General features: G+C 40.8%; 1 protein-coding gene across 2 annotated transcripts; it reads right to left on the bottom strand.

Annotated features, from left to right (window-relative positions):
• LOC110524879 (selectin P) lies at window positions 1-21,486 on the bottom strand. Of its 2 annotated transcripts, XM_036978889.1 has the most exons (17): window positions 21,396-21,486; window positions 21,187-21,265; window positions 20,676-20,875; window positions 19,418-19,610; window positions 19,139-19,246; window positions 18,762-18,947; window positions 18,110-18,298; window positions 7,500-7,685; window positions 6,584-6,769; window positions 5,932-6,117; window positions 4,561-4,746; window positions 3,627-3,812; window positions 2,977-3,162; window positions 1,852-2,037; window positions 861-1,112; window positions 499-606; window positions 1-209 (listed from the first exon to the last, which is right to left on the bottom strand). In XM_036978889.1, the coding sequence occupies exons 1-17, from the start codon at window positions 21,444-21,446 to the stop codon at window positions 145-147; spliced, it is 2,733 nt and encodes a 910-aa protein (XP_036834784.1). In that variant the 5' UTR covers window positions 21,447-21,486; the 3' UTR covers window positions 1-144. The 2 variants fall into 2 exon arrangements, with proteins under 2 accessions (XP_036834784.1, XP_036834785.1); XM_036978890.1 differs by lacking the exon at window positions 2,977-3,162.
• Window positions 21,487-21,963: the final 477 nt, after the last annotated feature.

The following is a 21,963-nucleotide window of genomic DNA, read 5'->3' on the forward strand; positions in this document are numbered from 1 at the left end:
TATAACCAAAAGCCCATACACAAAAATAGGTATAGAAACAAAATGTATAAAAGGAACAGTGATGGCTTTAAATACATTGAAAGCAATTAACTCGTTATACAAAACCTTGTTTTACAGTACAATGTCATGAAGCACATTTCTTTTTTAAGAATTTTCAAAAGCAGGGTTCTCTCTTTCCTCCCATAACGAGTTGTCAAAGTGGAAGTCCCCTGTGACGGACCAGAAACAGGGATTGTTATTATGGAACGGGCTTTAACTGTACTTACATACTACTACAACAGTACTACACTTATATACTAATACTACTATAGTACTATAGTACCACTGCTTCTAACGCAGTAAGGCCTAACACAGTAAGACATTATAGATGAAAGAAAGATGACCCGTTTGGAATAGTATCACACGCAATACATTTCCTCCCCAAGCTCTGGTGCAATAGCTTGGTGACGAGGTTACACATATAATATGAAATACACGTCTTTAATTCATCTCTCTTACCTTTCTTGCGGAGCTTCTTTGCGGCCAGCATGCCCAGTCCCAGCAGTAGTAACAGCCCAGCAGCAGAGGCAGCTCCCACCACTGCATAGACCAGCATCCTAGAGGACTCTTTAACACAACAACCACAGTCACTATCCCTGACTCTATAGAACAACTAGTCACTATCTCTGACTCTATAGAACAACTAGTCACTATCTCTGACTCTGTAGAACAACCACAGTCACCACAGGGTCAGAACAGAGCAGATAAACCAAGAGGTCACCCTGTAAGGATGGATGCTATGCTGTAGTCGCATGAAATGAAAAAAATCAGGGGAAATTCAGTGTATATAATATTTGAAGTAAACAAATAGTCAGTACAACCTTGGACAGAGTTGATGTTTCTTTGGCAAGAGGGCACAAGGTCACTCCATTGTCCCTCTGAGGTGCAGGACAGCTCTTCTGTTCCGTTCAGATAGTAACCTTTGCTGCAGCTGAAGAGGCACAGAGAGCTGAAGCTAAACTCCCCTAGGGAGTGTGAGCAGTTCATGAAGGGTCCCTGGGTTGGTGGTGGGGTTGAGGATGGAGTGGGTGGTGGAGATGGCTGTCTGGGCAATAGGTTCTCACACTGGACCACTGTAGGGGTTAAATCAATCAATCAATCAATTAATGAAGAATATTTGTATATATCCCTCACTCACTTTGACAGGACGGCAAGTCTGTCAAGGTGAGTCTGTCAAGTATTTTATTTGATTTACCTTTATTTAACTAGGCAAGTCAGTTAAAAACAAATTCTTATTAACAATGATGGTCTACCCCGGTCAAATCCTAACCCGGACGATGCTGGCCCTATGGGACTCCCAATCCCGGCTGGTTGTGATACAGCCTGGAATCAAACCAGGGTCTGTAGTGACACCTCTAGCACTGCGATGCAGTGCCTTAGACCGCTGCGCCACTCGGGAGCCCCTCATGCCAGATATACTGTTTGTAATCCTTCAGCTAACCACAATAGTTTAGGTTCTCTGTTCCAACCCTGGATTTATTCAGTGAGGTGAAACAATTCAGAATGTTCTAGATAGAAATGAAGTGAATAGATCTGACACAGTTCCAAATCATACTTGACAATCACATCTGTTCTACATCACACATTTCTACCTAAACACCCCTGGTCTTACCCAGACAGACAGGAAGGGCGTGGCTCCAGTAACCCAGTGAGGAGCAATGGGTGGAGTTAGTTCCTACCAGAACAAAACCCTTCTCACACTCCAGGGTACAGGTGGAGCCATAGCTGAACTCATTCATAATGTATTCCTTTTGAATAAAGAATGGTTCTTATCACATTGAAACTCCCTCTAGTTGTCTTGGTTTAGCTCACGTTCACATGCAGGTGTGTGGTTGGTCCATTGTCCAGTAGATAAACAGGTGAGGTTGGTGTCTCCTCTCAGCAGGTAGCCCTCCTCACAGGAGAACCCACAGGAGGAGGTGAAGGAGGAAGCCCCCAGGGGGTCCACACAGGACATGTTCCCCATGGCAGGAGGGGACAGGGGGCCACACCTCACCACTGTAGTAGGCAGGGTTGGGGAGTAAGAAATGACATGTAATCGGATTAGAAAAACACAAACTACTCAGTTATGTTACCAGCAAAAATATTATAATCAGATTACAGACACTGTACTTTTGAAAAACTAGATGATTACTTCTTGGAAAACTTTAAAAGTAATAGAGAATGTTTGCCAAAAAATACATTCAAACACCTTTCTGTTTTCTCAGTCACATTTAATTCAGTAAGTATCTAAAAAAGGCGCAAGTTTAAGTTTGTTTGTTCTTCCTGAGCGAGTCTGACCACAAGTCAGAGATCTCTATGATAGCACACCAAATGATGACCACCAATCAGAGACCTCTATGATGACACACCAAATGATGACCACCAATCAGAGATCTCTATGATGACACACCAAACGATGACCACCAATCAGAGACCTCTTTGATGACACACCAAACGATGACCACCAATCAGAGACCTCTAGGATGACACACCAAACGATGACCACCAATCAGAGACCTCTATGATGACACACCTAATGTGTTTGATGGATACTTTTTGTCCTCTTCTAATGCCTCTTAAGGGGAAAGTCATCCAAAAGTAACCGAAATAAATCTGATTATGTTACTGAGGTTGGGTAATCAACACGTTACTGATTACAATGTTGTCCAGGTAACTAGTAACTAAAAGATTGCATTTACAAAGTAACCTACAAAACCCTGGTAACAGGATACAGATAAGAGAAGACGCAGAGAAACACACCACATTCACATCCTGATCCATAGAAAGCTAAATGAATAGTATTGCTGTAAGTAACGTACCTCTGTAACAATAAATAATTTGACTAAATGTGCATTATGATAATAATCTGTCCCTATTACTTATTTAAAAAGCTTCATTCTCGGCCCAGTAGATGGGGGTATGTATCCAGCATGGTTGGAAGATGTGGTGAGTTACCCAGACAGAGAGGGGCTCTCCTGCTCCATGTGCCCAGGGAGGTGCACTCTGTCTCAGCCAACCCGTTCAGCAGGAACCCCTCCTCACAGGAGAACAGACACTGGGACCCGTAGTGGAACTGACCATGGAGGTCAGAGCAGTTTATGGAGCCGTGCGGGGGAGAGGTTAAGATGTCGCACTGCTGAGCTGGAGGGGCACAGAGAGAAGTCGGATATGAGTGACACCAGACACATTCTGTGAATCCTTTACTTAACCAATAGCACATTGACTAAACACAAGTCATTTTAGGCTTCTACATTGGAACCCTGGGGGTTCAGAGAGAAATCTATATGAATATGTCTGATCTGACACAATTTCCAACAATAGATGACAGACAGACTATGGTTCTAGGTTGGAAAATAACAAAGGTTTTACAAAATGAGAGAGAAAATGGTTCTAGGTTGAAGATAAATGGTTAAGACAAGGATTCTAATATCCCAGAACTCTTTGCATAAATGAGGAAGAATTCAAACTATGGGATGAGCGATGCTGCTCAGCACTGGTTCCATGAATCTGTTTATTTTCTAAAGCTTCCACATGGAATCATTACATATTCCTAACCTGGGTATCTTCAACCTAGCTATGGTTTGAACTAGGATGTGGTGAGTTACCGAGACAGAGGGGGGCTCTCCTGCTCCATGTGCCCAGGGAGGTGCACTCTGTATCAGCCAACCCGTTCAGCAGGAACCCCTCCTCACAGGAGAACAGACACTGGGACCCGTAGTGGAACTGACCATGGAGGCCAGAGCAGTTCATGGAGCCATGCGGGGGAGAGGTTAAGATGTCGCACTGCAGAGCTGGAGGGATATAAAGAGGACACAGGTTGTGACACACAGGCCCAAGATAATCCTATTGTAATTACCCATTTATATTTATTTATTCCTATTATAATATGATATTTTATTTACCTTTATTTAACTAGACAATGACGGTCTACCCCGGTCAGTTAAAAGTAGTTTCATTTTATTTACAATGACGGTCTACCCCAGTCCAACCCTAACGATGCCCGGCCAATTATGCCACTCCAAATTACAGCTGGTTGTGATACAGCCTGAAATCGAATCAGGGTCTGTAGTGATGCCTCTAGCACTGAGATACAGTGCCTTAGACCGCTGCGCCACTCGGGAGCCCTCCATGCCAGATAAACTGTTTCTATATCCTTCAGCTGACCACCAATAGTTTAGGTTCTCCGTTCCAACCCTTTGGATTTATTCAGTGAGGTGAAACAATTCAGAATGTTCTAGATAGAAATGAAGTGAATAGATCTGACACAGTTCCAAATGATACTTGACAATCAATCCTGTTCTACACCACACATTTCCACCTGAACAACCCTGGTCTTACCCAGACAGACAGGAAGGGCGTGGCTCCAGTAACCCAGTGAGGAGCAATGGGTGGAGTTAGTTCCTACCAGAACAAAACCCTTCTCACACTCCAGGGTACAGGTGGAGCCATAGCTGAACTCATTCATAATGTATTCTTTTTGAATAAAGAATGGTTCTTATCACATTGAAAACTCCCTCTAGTTGTCTTGGTTTAGCTCACGTTCACATGCAGGTGTGTGGTTGGTCCATTGTCCAGTAGATAAACAGGTGAGGTTGGTGTCTCCTCTCAGCAGGTAGCCCTCCTCACAGGAGAACCCACAGGAGGAGGTGAAGGAGGAAGCCCCTAGGGGATCCACACAGGACATGTTCCCCATGGCAGGAGGGGACAGGGGGCCACACCTCACCACTGTAGTAGGCAGGGTTGGGGAGTAAGAAATGACATGTAATCGGATTAGAAAAACACAAACTACTCAGTTACGTTACCAGCAAAAATATTATAATCAGATTACAGACACTGTACTTTTGAAAAACTAGATGATTACTTCTTGGAAAACTTTAAAAGTAATAGAGAATGTTTGCCAAAAAATACATTCAAACACCTTTCTGTTTTCTCAGTCACATTTAATTCAGTAAGTATCTAAAAAAGGCGCAAGTTTAAGTTTGTTTGTTCTTCCTGAGCGAGTCTGACCACAAGTCAGAGACATCTGTGATGACACACCAAATGATGACCACCAATCAGAGACCTCTATGATAGCACACCAAATGATGACCACAAGTCAGAGACCTCTATGATGACACACCAAACGATGACCACCAATCAGAGACCTCTATGATGACACACCAAATGATGGCAACCAATCAGAGACCTCTATGATGACACACCAAATGAATGCAACCAATCAGAGATCTCTATGATGACACACCAAACGATGACCGCCAATCAGAGACCTCCATGATGACACACCAAGCGATGACCACCAATCAGAGACCTCTATGATGACACACCAAACGATGACCACCAATCAGAGACCTCTATGATGACACACAAAACGATGACCACCAATCAGAGACCTCTATGATGACACACCAAGCGATGACCACCAATCAGAGACCTCTATGATGACACACCAAACGATGACCACCAATCAGAGACCTCTATGATGACACACCTAATGTGTTTGATGGATACTTTTTGACCTCTTCTAATGCCTCTTAAGGGGAAAGTCATCCAAAAGTAACCGAAATAAATCTGATTATGTTACTGAGGTTGGATAATCAACACGTTACTGATTACAATGTTGTCCAGGTAACTAGTAACTAACAGATTGCATTTACAAAGTAACCTACAAAACCCTGGTAACAGGATACAGATAAGAGAAGACGCAGAGAAACACACCACATTCACATCCTGATCCATAGAAAGCTAAATTAATAGTAATGCTGTAAGTAACGTACCTCTGTAACAATAAATATTTTGACTAAATGTGCATTATGAGAATAATCTGTCCCTATATCTTATTTAAAAAGCTTCATTCTCGGCCCAGTAGATGGGGGTATGTATCCAGCATGGTTGGAAGATGTGGTGAGTTACCGAGACAGAGGGGGGCTCTCCTGCTCCATGTGCCCAGGGAGGTGCACTCTGTATCAGCCAACCCGTTCAGCAGGAAGCCCTCCTCACAGGAGAAAAGACACTGGGACCCGTAGTGGAACTGACCATGGAGGTCAGAGCAGTTTATGGAGCCGTGCGGGGGAGAGGTTAAGGTGTCGCACTGCTGAGCTGGAGGGGCACAGAGAGAAGTCGGATATGAGTGACACCAGACACATTCTGTGAATCCTTTACTTAACCAATAGCACATTGACTAAACACAAGTCATTTTAGGCTCCTACATTGGAACCCTGGGGGTTCAGAGAGAAATCTATATGAATATGTCTGATCTGACACAATTTCCAACAATAGATGACAGACAGACTATGGTTCTAGGTTGGAAAATAACAAAGGTTTTATTAATTGACAGAGAGAAAAGGGTTCTAGGTTGAAGATAAATGGTTAAGACAAGGATTCTAATATCCCAGAACTCTTTGCATAAATGAGGAAGAATTCAAACTATGGGATGAGCGATGCTGCTCAGCACTGGTTCCATGAATCTGTTTATTTTCTAAAGCTTCCACATGGAATCATTACATATTCCTAACCTGGGTATCTTCAACCTAGCTATGGTTTGAACTAGGATGTGGTGAGTTACCGAGACAGAGGGGGGCTCTCCTGCTCCATGTGCCCAGGGAGGTGCACTCTGTATCAGCCAACCCGTTCAGCAGGAATCCCTCCTCACAGGAGAACAGACACTGGGACCCGTAGTGGAACTGACCATGGAGGCCAGAGCAGTTCAGGGAGCCATGCGGGGGAGAGGTTAAGATGTCGCACTGCAGAGCTGGAGGGATATAAAGAGGACACAGGTTGTGACACACAGGCCCAAGATAATCCTATTATAATTACCCATTTATATTTATCTATTCCTATTATAATATGATATTTTATTTACCTTTATTTAACTAGGAAAGTCAGTTAAAAGCCGTTTTATTGTCAATGACGGCCTACCCCGGCCAAACCCTAACAATGCTGGGCCAATTATGCGACACCCTATGGGACTCCAAATTACAGCTGGTTGTGATACAGCCTGGAATTGAACCAGGGTCTGTAGTGATGCCCACTGAGATGCAGTGCCTTAGACCGCTGCGCCACTCGGAAGCCCTCCATGCCAGATAAACTGTTTCTAATCCTTCAGCTAACCACAATAGTTTAGGTTCTCTGTTCCAACCCTGGATTTATTCAGTGAGGTGAAACAATTCAGAATGTTCTAGATAGAAATGAAGTGAATAGATCTGACACAGTTCCAAATCATACATGCCAATCACATCTGTTCTACACCACACATTTCTACCTAAACACCCCTGGTCTTACCCTGACAGACAGGAAGGGCGTGGCTCCAGTAACCCAGTGAGGAGCAATGGGTGGAGTTAGTTCCTACCAGAACAAAACCCTTCTCACACTCCAGGGTACAGGTGGAGCCATAGCTGAACTCATTCATAATGTATTCTTTTTGAATAAATAATGGTTTTTATCACATTGAAACTCCCTCTAGTTGTCTTGGTTTAGCTCACGTTCACATGCAGGTGTGTGGTTGGTCCATTGTCCAGTAGATAAACAGGTGAGGTTGGTGTCTCCTCTCAGCAGGTAGCCCTCCTCACAGGAGAACCCACAGGAGGAGGTGAAGGAGGAAGCCCCCAGGGGGTCCACACAGGACATGTTCCCCATGGCAGGAGGGGACAGGGGGCCACACCTCACCACTGTTGTAGGATACAGGTAAGATAATAAAAGATTATGATTGTGTTCCCCTATTCAGACGTTGTTGACGCCAGAACTTACAACGTAACAGCTAACCCAGCGCTTCCCAAACTTTTTAAATTCATGTCCCCCTTTCATCATTGGGGAACATAACGCACCATGTGGTGGAGAGAAAGATTCCACGTTTTAAAGGTGATTCCCTTCAGGTCTACACATTATGCCATGTCTTATGTATCAAACGTTACAGCAATATATAAACACGATTAAAATACCTAGCTAAAAGCCTTAAGCTGCCATGGGCTTGTTGATCAACGGGACATTTCTGGCAAGTTATAAATAGGAACCACTTAGCTAATCACATATGTTATGGCAATCTGGTACCTGACGGCACAGTCGATGACGTGGCACACAACCATTGGTTGATGCGTGTCTGAGCAGGGGAACACGACCAAGGTAAGATAAGATTTATGGTCTGTTTCCACAGAACATTCACAGAACATCCACAGAAGGCACTGAGCTAATCAAGGCCAGTAGTCTTCCATAAGCTGATAATGTACCATGGGTTGATACAAGCATTGATCAAAGTATGTCATAAATATTCATAACCATAGATATACAGTGCCTTCAAAAATTATTCAGGCCCCTTGACTTTTCCACATTTTGTTACGTTACAGACTTATTCAAAAAAATACCCCATAATGACAAAGCAAAAACAGATTTAAAATTTTTGCTGATTTATAAAAATTTGAACAACTGAAATATCAAATTAACATAAGTATTCAGACCCTTTACTCAGTACTTTGTTGAAGCACCTTTGGCAGCGATTACAGCCTCGAGTCTTCTTGGGTATGACTCTACAAGCTTGACACACCTGTATTTGGGGAGTTTCTCTCATTCTTTGCAGATCCTCTCAAGCTCTGTCCGGTTGGATGGGGAGTGTTGCTGCACAGCTATTTGCAGGTCTCTCCAGAGATGTTCGATCGGGCTCAAGGACATTCAGAGACTTGTTCCGAAGCCACTCCTGCTTTGTCTTGGCTGTGTGATTAGGGTCGTTGTCCTGTTGGAAGGTAAACCTTCACTCCAGTCTGAGGTCCTGAGCGATCTGGAGCAGGTTTTCATCAAGGATCTCTCTGTACTTTGCTCCGTTAATCTTTCCTTCGATCCTGACTAGTCTCCAAGTCCCTGCCGCTGAGAAACATCCCCACAGCATGATGCTGCCACCACCATGCTTCACCGTAGGGAGGGTGCCAAGTTTCCTCCAGACGTTACGCTTGGCATTCAGGCAAAATAGTTCAATCTTGGTTTCATCAGACCAGAGAATATTTTTCTATTGGTTTGAGAGTCTTTAGGTGCCTTTTGGCAAACTCCAAGCGGGCTGTCATGTGCCTTTTACTGAGGAGTGGCTTCCGTCTGGCCACTCTACCATAAAGGCCTGATTGGTGGAGTGCTGCAGAGATGGTTGTCCTTCTGGAAATTTACCACAGGTGGACTCCAATTTATTTTATTTTTTACCTTTATTTAAGCTTTATTTAAGCAATCAAAGTTGTAGAAACATCTCAAGGATGATCAATGGAAACAGGATGCACCTGAGATCAATTTCAAGTCTCATAGCAAAGGGTCTGAATACTGATGTAATAAGGTATTTCCGTTTTTTTATACATTTGCTTAAAATGAAGGATAAAAACGTTTAGTTTTGTCATAATGACAAATGTGTCGTAATGGGGTATTGTGTCATAATGAGGTACTGTGTCAATATGGGGTATTGTGACATAATGGGGTATTGTGTCATTATGAAGTACTGTGTCATAAAGAGGTATTCTGTCATAATGGGGTATTGCGTCATAATGGGGTATTGTGTCATAAAGAGGTATTGTGTCATAAAGAGGTATTGTGTCACAATGGGATATTGTGTCATAAAGAGGTATTGTGTAATTATGGGGTACTGTGTCATAAAGAGGTATGTGTCATAAAGAGGTATTGTGTCACAATGGGGTATTGTGTCATAAAGAGGTATTGTGTCATAATGGGGTATTGTGTCACAATGGGGTATTGTGTCACAATGGGATATTGTGTCATAAAGAGGTATTGTGTAATTATGGGGTACTGTGTCATAATGGGGTATTGTGTCATAAAGAGGTATTGTGTCATAATGGGGTATTGTGTCATAAAGAGGTATTGTGTCAAAATGGGGCATTGTGTCATAAAGGGGTATTGTGTCATAATGGGGTATTGTGTCATAAAGAGGTATTGTGTCAAAATGGGGCATTGTGTCATAAAGGGGTATTGTGTCATAATGGGGTGTTGTGTCATAAAGAGGTATTGTGTCAAAATGGGGCATTGTGTCATAAAGGGGTATTGTGTCATAAAGATGTATTGTGTCATAATGGGGTATTGTGTCATAAAGAGGTATTGTGTCATAAAGAGATATTGTGTCATAATGGGGTATTGTGTCATAAAGAGGTATTATGTCATAATGGGGTATTGTGTCATAATAGGGGTATTGTGTCATAAAGAGGTATTGTGTCAAAGAGGTATTGTGTCATAATGGGGTATTGTGTCATAAAGAGGTATTGTGTCATAATGGGGTATTGTGTCATAAAGGGGTATTGTGTCATAAAGCGGTATTGTGTCATAATGGGGTATTGAGTCATAAAGAGGTATTGTGTCATAATGGGGTATTGTGTCATAATGGGGTATTGTGTCATAATGGGGTATTGTGTCATAATGGGGTATTGTGTCATAAAGAGGTATTGTGTCATAATGGGGTATTGTGTCATAAAGAGGTATTGTGTCATAATGGGGTATTGTGTCATAAAGAGGTATTGTGTCATAATGGGGTATTGTGTCATAAAGAGGTATTGTGTCATAATGGGGTATTGTGTCATAAAGGGGTATTGTGTCATAATGGGGTATTGTGTCATAAAGAGGTATTGTGTCATAATGGGGTATTGTGTCATAATGGGGTATTGTGTCATAATGGGGTATTGTGTCATAAAGAGGTATTGTGTCATAAAGAGGTATTGTGTCATAATGGGTTATTGTGTCATAATGGGGTATTGTGTCATAATGGGGTATTGTATGCCCATGATTGGCAATGATGTTCAGCTATCGTATGGCATTCAAATGTTGCTCCACTTTTATCAAGAAGCCCAATGTGTAACATGAAAACACACCCCACACCGGCCTGCAATGTTGACACACGGCATGATGGATGCATGTACTCGTGGTTTTCTCCATACTCTAGTCCTCCCATCAGCGTGACACAGCAGGAACCCGGGATTCATCAGACCAGGCAATGTTTTTACATTCTACTGTGTCTAATGTTTTCATCCTTAGCCCGCTGCAACCGCAGTTTCTTGTTATTTGCCGAAAGAAGTCGAACTCTGTAAGGTCATCAGCTGCCATACCCCCTTCGTGCCAAGATTACAAGGAGTTGTGTATTATTTTATGGGTCTTTGGGCACCAGTGTTGTACTGAACTGTCAGTTGACTAACTGTAGCCCATGACATACTCTAGACTCACAATTCGTGTCAGCCTCCTTTGTCCTCTTTCATCAATGATCTGCTTTCGACCACTGTCCTGCCATTGGCTGGATGTCCTTTGGATGGTGGACCATTCTTGATACACACGGGAAACTGCTGAGCGTGAAAAGCCCAGCAGCGTTGCAGTTCTTGACACAAACCTGTGCGCCTGGCACCTACTACCATAACCCGTTGAAAATCTCAACTTCCGGCGCCGACAGAGATGGCCGCCTCGCTTCGCGTTCCTAGGAAACTATGCAGTTTTTTGTTTTTTTACGTGTTATTTCTTACATTAGTACCCCAGGTCATCTTAGGTTTCATTACATACAGTCGAGAAGAACTACTGAATATAAGATCAGCGTCAACTCACCATCAGTACGACCAAGAATATGTTTTTCGCGACGCGGATCCTGTGTTCTGCCTTACAAACAGGACAACGGAGTGAATCCTATGCAGCGACCCAAAAAAACGACTCCGAAAGAGAGGGAAACGAGGCGGTCTTCTGGTCAGACTCCGGAGACGGGCACACCGTGCACCACTCCCTAGCATTCTTCTTGCCAATGTCCAGTCTCTTGACAACAAGGTTGATGAAATCCGAGCATGGGTAGCATTCCAGAGGGACATCAGAGACTGTAACGTCCTTTGCTTCACTGAAATATGGCTCACTGGAGAGACTCTATCCGAAGCGGTGCAGCCAACGGGTTTCTCCACGCATCGCGCTGACAGAAACAAACCTCTTTCTGGTAAGAAGAGGGGCGGGGGTGTATGCCTCATGGCCAACGTGACATGGTGTGATGAAAGAAACATACAATAACTCAAATCCTTCTGTTCACCTGATTTAGAATTCCTCACAATCAAATGTCGACCGCATTATCTACCAAGAGAATTCTCTTCGATTATAATCACAGCCGTATATATTCCCCCCCAAGCAGACACATCGATGGCTCTGAACGAACTTTATTTAACTCTCTGCAAACTGGAAACGATTTATCCGGAGGCTGCATTCATTGTAGCTGGGGATTTTAACAAGGCTAATCTGAAAACAAGACTCCCTAAATTTGATCAGCATATCGATTGCGCAACCAGGGGTGGAAAGACCTTGGATCATTGTTACTCTAACTTCCACGACGCATATAAGGCCCTGCCCCGCCCCCCTTTCGGAAAAGCTGACCACGACTCCATTTTGTTGATCCCTGCCTACAGACAGAAACTAAAACAAGAGGCTCCCACGCTGAGGTCTGTCCAATGCTGGTCCGACCAAGCTGACTCCACACTCCAAGACTGCTTCCATCACGTGGACTGGGAGATGTTTCGTATTGCGTCAGATAACAACATTGGCGAATACGCTGATTCGGTGTGCGAGTTCATTAGAACGTGCGTTGAAGATGTCGTTCCCATAGCAACGATTAAAACATTCCCTAACCAGAAACTGTGGATTGATGGCAGCATTCGTGTGAAACTGAAAGCGCGAACCACTGCTTTTAATCAGGGCAAGGTGTCTGGTAACATGACCGAATACAAACAGTGCAGCTATTCCCTCCGCAAGGCTATCAAACAAGCTAAGCGCCAGTACAGAGACAAAGTAGAATCTCAATTCAACGGCTCAGACACAAGAGGCATGTGGCAGGGTCTACAGTCAATCACGGACTACAGGAAGAAATCCAGCCCAGTCACGGACCAGGATGTCTTGCTCCCAGGCAGACTAAATAACTTTTTTGCCCGCTTTGAGGACACAGACAAACTGAATTGGTCCACTCACACAGACAGCATCGTGAAGAAGGCGCAGCAGCGCCTCTTCAACCTCAGGAGGCTGAAGAAATTTGGCTTGTCACCAAAAGCACTCACAAACTTCTACAGATGCACAATCGAGAGCATCCTGGCGGGCTGTATCACCGCCTGGTATGGCAACTGCACCGCCCTCAACCGTAAGGCTCTCCAGAGGGTAGTGAGGTCTGCACAACGCATCACCGGGGGCAAACTACCTGCCCTCCAGGACACCTACACCACCCGATGTCACAGGAAGGCCATAAAGATCATCAAGGACATCAACCACCCGAGCCACTGCCTGTTCACCCCGTTATCATCCAGAAGGCGAGGTCAGTACAGGTGCATCAAAGCTGGGACCGAGAGACTGAAAAACAGCTTCTATCTCAAGGCCATCAGACTGTTAAACAGCCACCACTAACACTGAGTGGCTGCTGCCAACACACTGACACGGACTCAACTCCAGCCACTTTAATAATGGGAATTGATGGGAAATTATGTAAATATATCACTAGCCACTTTAAACAATGCTACCTTATATAATGTTACTTACCCTACATTATTCATCTCATATGCATACGTATATACTGTACTCTATATCATCGACTGTATCCTTATGTAATACATGTATCACTAGCCACTTTAAACTATGCCACTTTGTTTACATACTCATCTCATTTGTACATACTGTACTCGATACCATCTACTGTATCTTGCCTATGCTGCTCTGTACCATCACTCATTCATATATCCTTATGTACATATCCTTTATCCCCTTACACTGTGTACAAGACAGTAGTTTTGGAATTGTTAGTTAGATTACTTGTTATTACTGCATTGTCGGAACTAGAAGCACAAGCATTTCGCTACACTCGCATTAACATCTGCTAACCATGTGTATGTGACAAATAAAATTTGATTTGATTTGATTTGAAAAGCACTTCAATCTTTTGTCTTGCCCCATTCACCCTCTGAATGGCAATCATACACAAGCCATGTCTCACTTGGCCATGTCTCAATCAATCCTTCTTGTGCCTAATGTTTTGTGCACTCAGTTTACAGTATGAGTTACACACTGCGGGGAACTACTTTAGAGTTAATATGTACGCTGTGCGCACAGTCTATTTATGTTCAAAAGGAGACTGATATCTAAAGCAATATCATCTAATAAGGCAAGGAAAAAACGTAGACCCACAAGCCACTGCGGCACCTCTTAATGAGTTCCGTTTTTTTTTTTTCACGATGATGATTGTAGAAGCTGTAGATGAGGGTTGGTTCCTGGAGTGCCGCTGATACTGCAAGATTTGGTCCTAACAACGCACCACAATGAGCTACTTAGTTAATTCGTCAGTTCAGTGATTGCTTACGCTCCACACACCTGGTCTACTTTCGTTTTGTACACCGACTTCAAATTGATTAAAATGTAAACAAATGTGGTTAAAGAAAATATATTTCTTATATATATGAATATACAAATATATTTCTTATATATATTAATATATAAATATATTTCTTATATATATGAATATATAAATATATTTCTTATATATATTAATATATAAATATATTTCTTATATATATTAATATATAAATATATTTCTTATATATATGAATATATAAATATATTTCTTATATATATTAATATATAAATATATTTCTTATATATATGAATATATAAATATATTTCTTATATATATTAATATATAAATATATTTCTTATATATATGAATATATAAATATATTTCTTATATATATTAATATATAAATATATTTCTTATATATATTAATATATAAATATATTTCTTATATATATTAATATATAAATATATTTCTTATATATATTAATATATAAATATATTTCTTATATATATGAATATATAAATATATTTCTTATATATATTAATATATAAATATATTTCTTATATATATGAATATATAAATATATTTCTTATATATATGAATATATAAATATATTTCTTATATATATTAATATATAAATATATTTCTTATATATATGAATATATAAATATATTTCTTATATATATGAATATATAAATATATTTCTTATATATATTAATATATAAATATATTTCTTATATATATGAATATATAAATATATTTCTTATATATATGAATATATAAATATATTTCTTATATATATGAATATATAAATATATTTCTTATATATATGAATATATAAATATATTTCTTATATATATGAATATATAAATATATTTCTTATATATATTAATATATAAATATATTTCTTATATATATGAATATATAAATATATTTCTTATATATATTAATATATAAATATATTTCTTATATATATGAATATATAAATATATATATTAATATATAAATATATTTCTTATATATATTAATATATAAATATATTTCTTATATATATGAATATATAAATATATAAATATATTTCTTATATATATTAATATATAAATATATTTCAACGATTATTTACACTATACTTGTTTGTTTTTTCACATAAACTGAAATTAGGCAAACTATTAGAATTTGTGCAACTTGCTATGCAGGTTTGATGCAATTTTCTACCTTTCATTTAATTTATTTTCATATTTATTATCAATTATTGTAAATTAATATTATTGTAGGCCTATTTAATCATCTAAACCAGTTCTTTAAAGAGCCTATGCAAAAAGTGTTTTGTTACATTTTGTTGAGACATTTTAGTCGGCTAAATTAAGTTCTGTCTTTTTTAATTTTGTGCTAATTTAGTTCATACGTGTCATTTGTTGGGTAGGCAATGACCTTTTGTTGATAAGAGCTGCACTATAGGCCTAGCTTGTTCAAAACGTTTTTAAAGGTGGAATTCAGCTGAGACATTTTCGTTGGCCAAATTCAATATAATAGAATCACCAGTTGGCCTTACTATGCTACTGACACTCAAACCATGAAAATGAAAAAACAGATTCTAAACTTCAGTTAATGTCGCAATAACAGCAACATGTATCATATTTTCCCTATAAACAATGCCTTGAGTTACTTTTGATATTACCCTAAAAAAAAGTGAATTCACTTTTGTGAAGGTTCGGTGTGGTAGGTAATTTCCCCCCCAACATCTGACACCCCCTAACTTCGGACACTCTCTAGCGGTTAATTCACCTCGAGCTGATTAATCTGTAAAACAAATTGAGACATTATTTGGTTATGACACTGAAGAAGATGTTGGTGAGGAACCATTTTTAGGAGTCTACAGGAGGGCGCCATTGGCAACGCAATGAAAAGTTGACAGGGAAGCCATTTTGTTTTTTCACTGGAAGGCTAGTGAAACACTTTGGACACGAGGTTGGTGTCTCTTTTTTCAACTAAATTAAACGGATATATATATTGTAATTTAACAAAACAGTAATGGGGCCAATAACTAGGTACTGTATGCCGATAAACCTCTTATCAAAAAGCTGATTTTACTCGTATTTCCACTGAAATGTCAAACATGCTAATACATTTTTTTTTATGACACCAATAATCACACAACTTTGATGGGTTTGATGACACTGATTGAAGGTAATATATTTCTAAAACGCTGTTGAATATGCAGATAGTACGGGATGCTACTGGTATGTTAATTATTAGGTTTAGCTACTGCAGGCCAATGAAGGCAGTTGAACTTGAGGTGAGGAGGAATGTTTTAGGCCTACTAGAGTTATATTCTGATAGAACATGTTCAGACTCCTTCTGTACGCCTATATCGGTAGAGCAGTAGTAGCCTATCTGACAAGTATAAAAGAAATCCATGTTGTTGCTGTTAGCATGTCTCTATCTTTCTTCCGGTCTCTCTAGGGCTAGCACTACGCTTGTCTGCCTTTAATATATAGGTTTTTATACGAATGTCATGTGGACACGCCCTGATGCAACTTCGTGCTCAACTCTCTGACAGCAGAACCGTGAGGTAGACAATAAAACAATAGACTATAAAGTTTTGCATGTGCTAGTCTACACATCGAAACAAAACAAATAGCCCTAGTTTTTTTGTTTGTAATTTGCTATAGGCAGTTTTTAAGGATACATAACTGTGGATAATTTCACCAATATCGCTGGCAGCGCCCAGTTGGTTGTTTCATTCTCTCTCTCTTTCTATTCTCGGATCTGAATGGGTCTCTCGGGTTTCCAAACCAGTACTGGTCTGTTTGGGTCTGTTTTTCCACGGTTCTTTTTGGAACGGGGCTCTGTTTTTAATTGTTTTATTTATGCATATCTGGTCGGGTGGGAAAGCCACGGATCCATTTCGGAACGTTTTGGACCCATGAAGACCTGTACTTCACAGTTCGTTGGCACTCTCCAAAAGCAATAGGGTAAAGAGTTAGATTAGGGTGAAGAGTTAGATTAGGGTAAAGAGTGAGATTAGGGTAAAGAGTTAGATTAGGGTAAAGAGTGAGATTAGGGTAAAGAGCGAGATTAGGGTAAAGAGTGAGATTAGGGTAAAGAGTTAGATTAGGGTAAAGAGTGAGATTGGGGTAAAGAGTGAGATTAGGGTAAAGAGCGAGATTAGGGTAAAGAGTGAGATTAGGGTAAAGAGTGAGATTAGGGTAAAGAGTGAGATTAGGGTAAAGAGTGAGATTAGGGTAAAGAGTGAGATTAGGGTAAAGAGTGAGATTGGAGTGACAGCAAAAAAACATTCAGACTCTAGGAGTCGCCAACCAACTCCCAATCCATACAATGTAATGTAAAGAAGTTAGGGACTGTCTTTAGTTTAACAAAAAAACGTCAGGGACTGTCATAAATAGCATGGGTTACAGACTGTATGGTTGACAACATGGCTGACAACATGGTTCAGATAGAGTGAGGCTCAATCAGAAAAAAGGATTTTGGACAACAAATTAACAGCCAGGGTTTTGTGTTCAGTGGCAGAACAGGATGTCACAGAAAAAGTGACAGTTTGAAAGTATTTCATCAGGTCATATTTCCCCAAGAAGACAACTATTTCACAACAGTTCAACATTTTAAATAGTGGAGATTAACAGAGGGTGCGGTCAAGTGAAGGACTGGGAGGAGACATAGTACTTCTGTTGCAATTCTTGACATTTTATTTTCTCTCACTTTGACCTGACATTCAACAGGTGTATTAGTAGCTACTATCCCATGGTGACAGTGATACATACCTGTGCAGGTGGAGACGTTGCCTGTCCACTGTCCTGTGTGGTCACACTGAATCCTGTCTGGTCCTATTAGGTCAAACCCCAAATCACAGTTGAATTCACATGTGGAGTTATAACTGTGCAGGGCGATGGGGTTACTGCAGTTCATAGTCCCTCTATGAGGACCACTGTCCAGCGCTGGACACTGTTTGACTGAAGGGGGCAATAAGAGAAATGTTGTTTAAACTCAATAGGGCAGAACGTCAATGTGTCAAGCCTAAAAAATGCTGGTTTATGAGCCTCGTTACACAACGTTATGTGAATTTGGATTAGTCAGGTAGCCCTCTTAAATAAGGATGCAGGCCCCGATAATGTCAGCTTTAGGAATGTCTTTAGTAAGATTAAACTGTTTATTGTTGCAGAGCATTATGGGTACTGTTGTATTTTAGCCTTTATTTAACTAGGCAAGTCAGTTAAGAGCAAAATCTTATCTACAATGATAGACTAGGAACAGTGGATTTACTGCCTTGTTCAGGGGCAGAACGACAGATTTTTACCTTGTCAGCTCTGGGATTTGATCTAGCAACCTTACAGTTACTGTCCCAACACCCTAACCTCTAGGCCACTAACCTAACCGCCCCAGTACATCGTGCTATACCCTCCTGCTCTCCCATACCTTGGCACTGAGCGGCAGGGTGGTCCCAGAACCCTGTGGCCTGGCAGAACAGTTGTGATGCCCCCTGCAGCTGGTATCCCCGGGCACAGTGGAACTGGCAAGAGGAGTTGAAGGCAAACAGCCCATGAGGATGATCACAGTTCACTGAACCCTGCTCTGGGTCCGACACAGTGTCACACTCTACGGCTGACAGAGAGAGAGGCAGAGAGACTAGATTATCAATGACAACAAACAAGCATACTGAATACTGACATGTCATTGAAGTTGAACTCAGGTAACTATTTGGGTTCACCTCTATACAGAAAACCATGGAGTTATTCCCGTAGATGAATAAGAATGGTCAAGACCTTATGAATGTATTATACAGGTTAACTCACCTTCCTGGCACCGGGGGCCCTTGAAGCCAGGGTCACACTGGCAGGTGTAGTTCCCTATGTTCTCTAAACACTCTGCATGGGCGCTGCAGCAATGCTCTGAGCAAGAAGCTACACACACACACACACACACACACACACACACACACACACACACACACACACACACACACACACACACACACACACACACACACACACACACAGGGGAGTAGACAAATAGAGGACTTAAGAAAATACACACACACATACACACACACACACACACACACACTCTTCTACCTGTGTAGCAGAGGGCTCCCTTCTTTTTTGTGCATCTCTCATCGTTCCACTTGGCTTCGTCCTTTCCTCTTTTGATGTAGATCTCCACACAGTCCTGTCCGTCCCCTATGTTGTTGGGCTCCCCGACGGCCCAGTTCTCCGCCTCTTTGGTCAGTGTCTTGTTAGTCCCCGTCCAGGTCCACATCTCATTCACCTGATAGATTGACATAATTTATTTAAATAATACAAAATAAAAATAGAAAAGATGTGCAGCCACAATATAAATGAAATAGCAATGCATTTAAAAACAATAGAGATTAGTACATTAAATAAACCAGCGACACATTTTCTGCTAGATTAACCTCTTGTAGTAAGACAGACTAATCTGTCAGTCCACAGTAAAACAGACTAATCTGTCAGTCCACAGTAAGACAGACTAATCTGTCAGTCCACAGTAAGACAGACTAATCTGTCAGTCCACAGTAAGACAGACTAATCTGTCAGTCCACAGTAAAACAGACTAATCTGTCAGTCCACAGTAAGACAGACTAATCTGTCAGTCCACAGTAAGACAGACTAATCTGTCAGTGCACAGTAAGACAGACTAATCTGTCAGTCCACAGTAAGACAGACTAATCTGTCAGTCCACAGTAAGACAGACTAATCTGTCAGTCCACAGTAAGACAGACTAATCTGTCAGTCCACAGTAAGACAGACTAATCTGTCAGTCCACAGTAAAACAGACTAATCTGTCAGTCCACAGTAAGACAGACTAATCTGTCAGTCCACAGTAAGACAGACTAATCTGTCAGTCCACAGTAAGACAGACTAATCTGTCAGTCCACAGTAAGACAGACTAATCTGTCAGTCCACAGTAAGACAGACTAATCTGTCAGTCCACAGTAAGACAGACTAATCTGTCAGTCCACAGTAAAACAGACTAATCTGTCAGTCCACAGTAAGACAGACTAATCTGTCAGTCCACAGTAAGACAGACTAATCTGTCAGTCCACAGTAAGACAGACTAATCTGTCAGTCCACAGTAAGACAGACTAATCTGTCAGTCCACAGTAAGACAGACTAATCTGTCAGTCCACAGTAAGACAGACTAATCTGTCAGTCCACAGTAAGACAGACTAATCTGTCAGTCCACAGTAAGACAGACTAATCTGTCAGTCCACAGTAAGACAGACTAATCTGTCAGTCCACAGTAAGACAGACTAATCTGTCAGTCCACAGTACACTCCTGTGGATAAAGTAACAGAGGACGGAGACCAACCTTGCGGAGGCCGATCCAGTAGTATTGTGAGTTCTTAGGGAGCATGGTGTTGAGATAGACGATCTCCTCCTGGTTCTGGATGGCCACCATGTCCGTGTAGTCCTGCCTGCACCACTGGCGGGCCGAATCCCAGTCCAGATTCTGGTTGACGCTGTAGTTATATGTCCAGGCCTGGACACCTCCTGTCTCACCTGTTAAGTCTGAGGGCCAATGAAAACAGAGGCAATACTTTCCATTTTGAAGGGGCAATCTACAGTTGCTACATTTATTTCGGTACTTTTAAATTACTGATATGTACTCATTGAGTCCTGAAGAATATAATTTATGAACACCTCATGAGTTTAGTTCACTGTTTATGTTGCTCTTCTGCCCGCATAGCAATGCTGTAATTAGTAGCATTTGCTATTTAGTAATTCCTTGATTTGATTTGAATGGTTTTGGTTATTAAAAGTAAGAGAACATTTCTGTCTGATAGTCAGGCAGTTGTAAACATCAGGTTGCTCTGTCTTACCTTGGTAGATTGTCATCAATAGAATCACCAGCAACCTATTATATAGGCTCTGTCTGAGATAGTTGGACCACGGAAGCATCTGGAAAACGTAACCAATATATCAACACTAAAACAACAATCAAACTGGATTGTACAATTTGACTGAATGTTACGATACAACAAAGCATAGAAATTTGCAATTGTACAGGAATAATCATAAGATAACCTACCTCTTTGGGGAGACTAATAAAATGTGCTCTTTTCCGTGTCATCACACCCATCCAAATGAACTGTGTAAGAGGTGCAATTTCCTTTCAGAATGAGTCAACACCAGACTTACTAATCTGATCATCAAACTGTCTACTGTGAAAAAGTAGCCCCTTTCCTGCAGTCGAATGACCAAAGCGCCCTCTAGTGGCCTCATAGGTGGAACATATTCTTCATTATTTCCTCATTAATAAACAAAACAAAAGTTTTTGTTATATTTCAGTCGTCTGTGATGTGTATATAAAGTGTAATATTGGGATGCAAACTCAACATTGAATACATTTAAACATGGTACAGGTGTCTTATTTTGGTTAAGTCCATAACATACCTGTGTGTGAGGTGTATACTTTAATTTCAAAGTAGATGTGTTTATGACTACCAAGAAACACTCTGTGTGACCCTGATTTAGCCCACTGCAGTAAAAGGTGAAGAAAATATATTTTTTAATTATGACTTCCTTTGCAATTTATAGGAACGCATACACACTCACGCCCAGTGCTTGAAGCGTGAAGAAAAAGGTGTTGTTCCCAC

The sequence above is a fragment of the Oncorhynchus mykiss genome, chromosome 5, assembly GCF_013265735.2.
Source record: "Oncorhynchus mykiss isolate Arlee chromosome 5, USDA_OmykA_1.1, whole genome shotgun sequence".
In the NCBI taxonomy this organism is placed as follows: Eukaryota; Metazoa; Chordata; class Actinopteri; order Salmoniformes; family Salmonidae; genus Oncorhynchus; species Oncorhynchus mykiss.

What these genes read in the sequence shown, in the direction of transcription:
- LOC110524879 (XM_036978889.1), bottom strand. Translation starts at nt 21,446, where the DNA reads ATGGGTGTGATGACACGGAAAAGAGCACATTTTATTAGTCTCCCCAAA. An exon ending in CCCTGCCGCTCAGTGCCAAG is followed by an intron (nt 18,299 to 18,761) that starts GTATGGGAGAGC and finishes TGCCCCCTTCAG; the next exon opens with TCAAACAGTGTCCAGCGCTG. An exon ending in GAGAGCCCCCCTCTGTCTCG is followed by an intron (nt 4,747 to 5,931) that starts GTAACTCACCAC and finishes TGCCTACTACAG; the next exon opens with TGGTGAGGTGTGGCCCCCTG.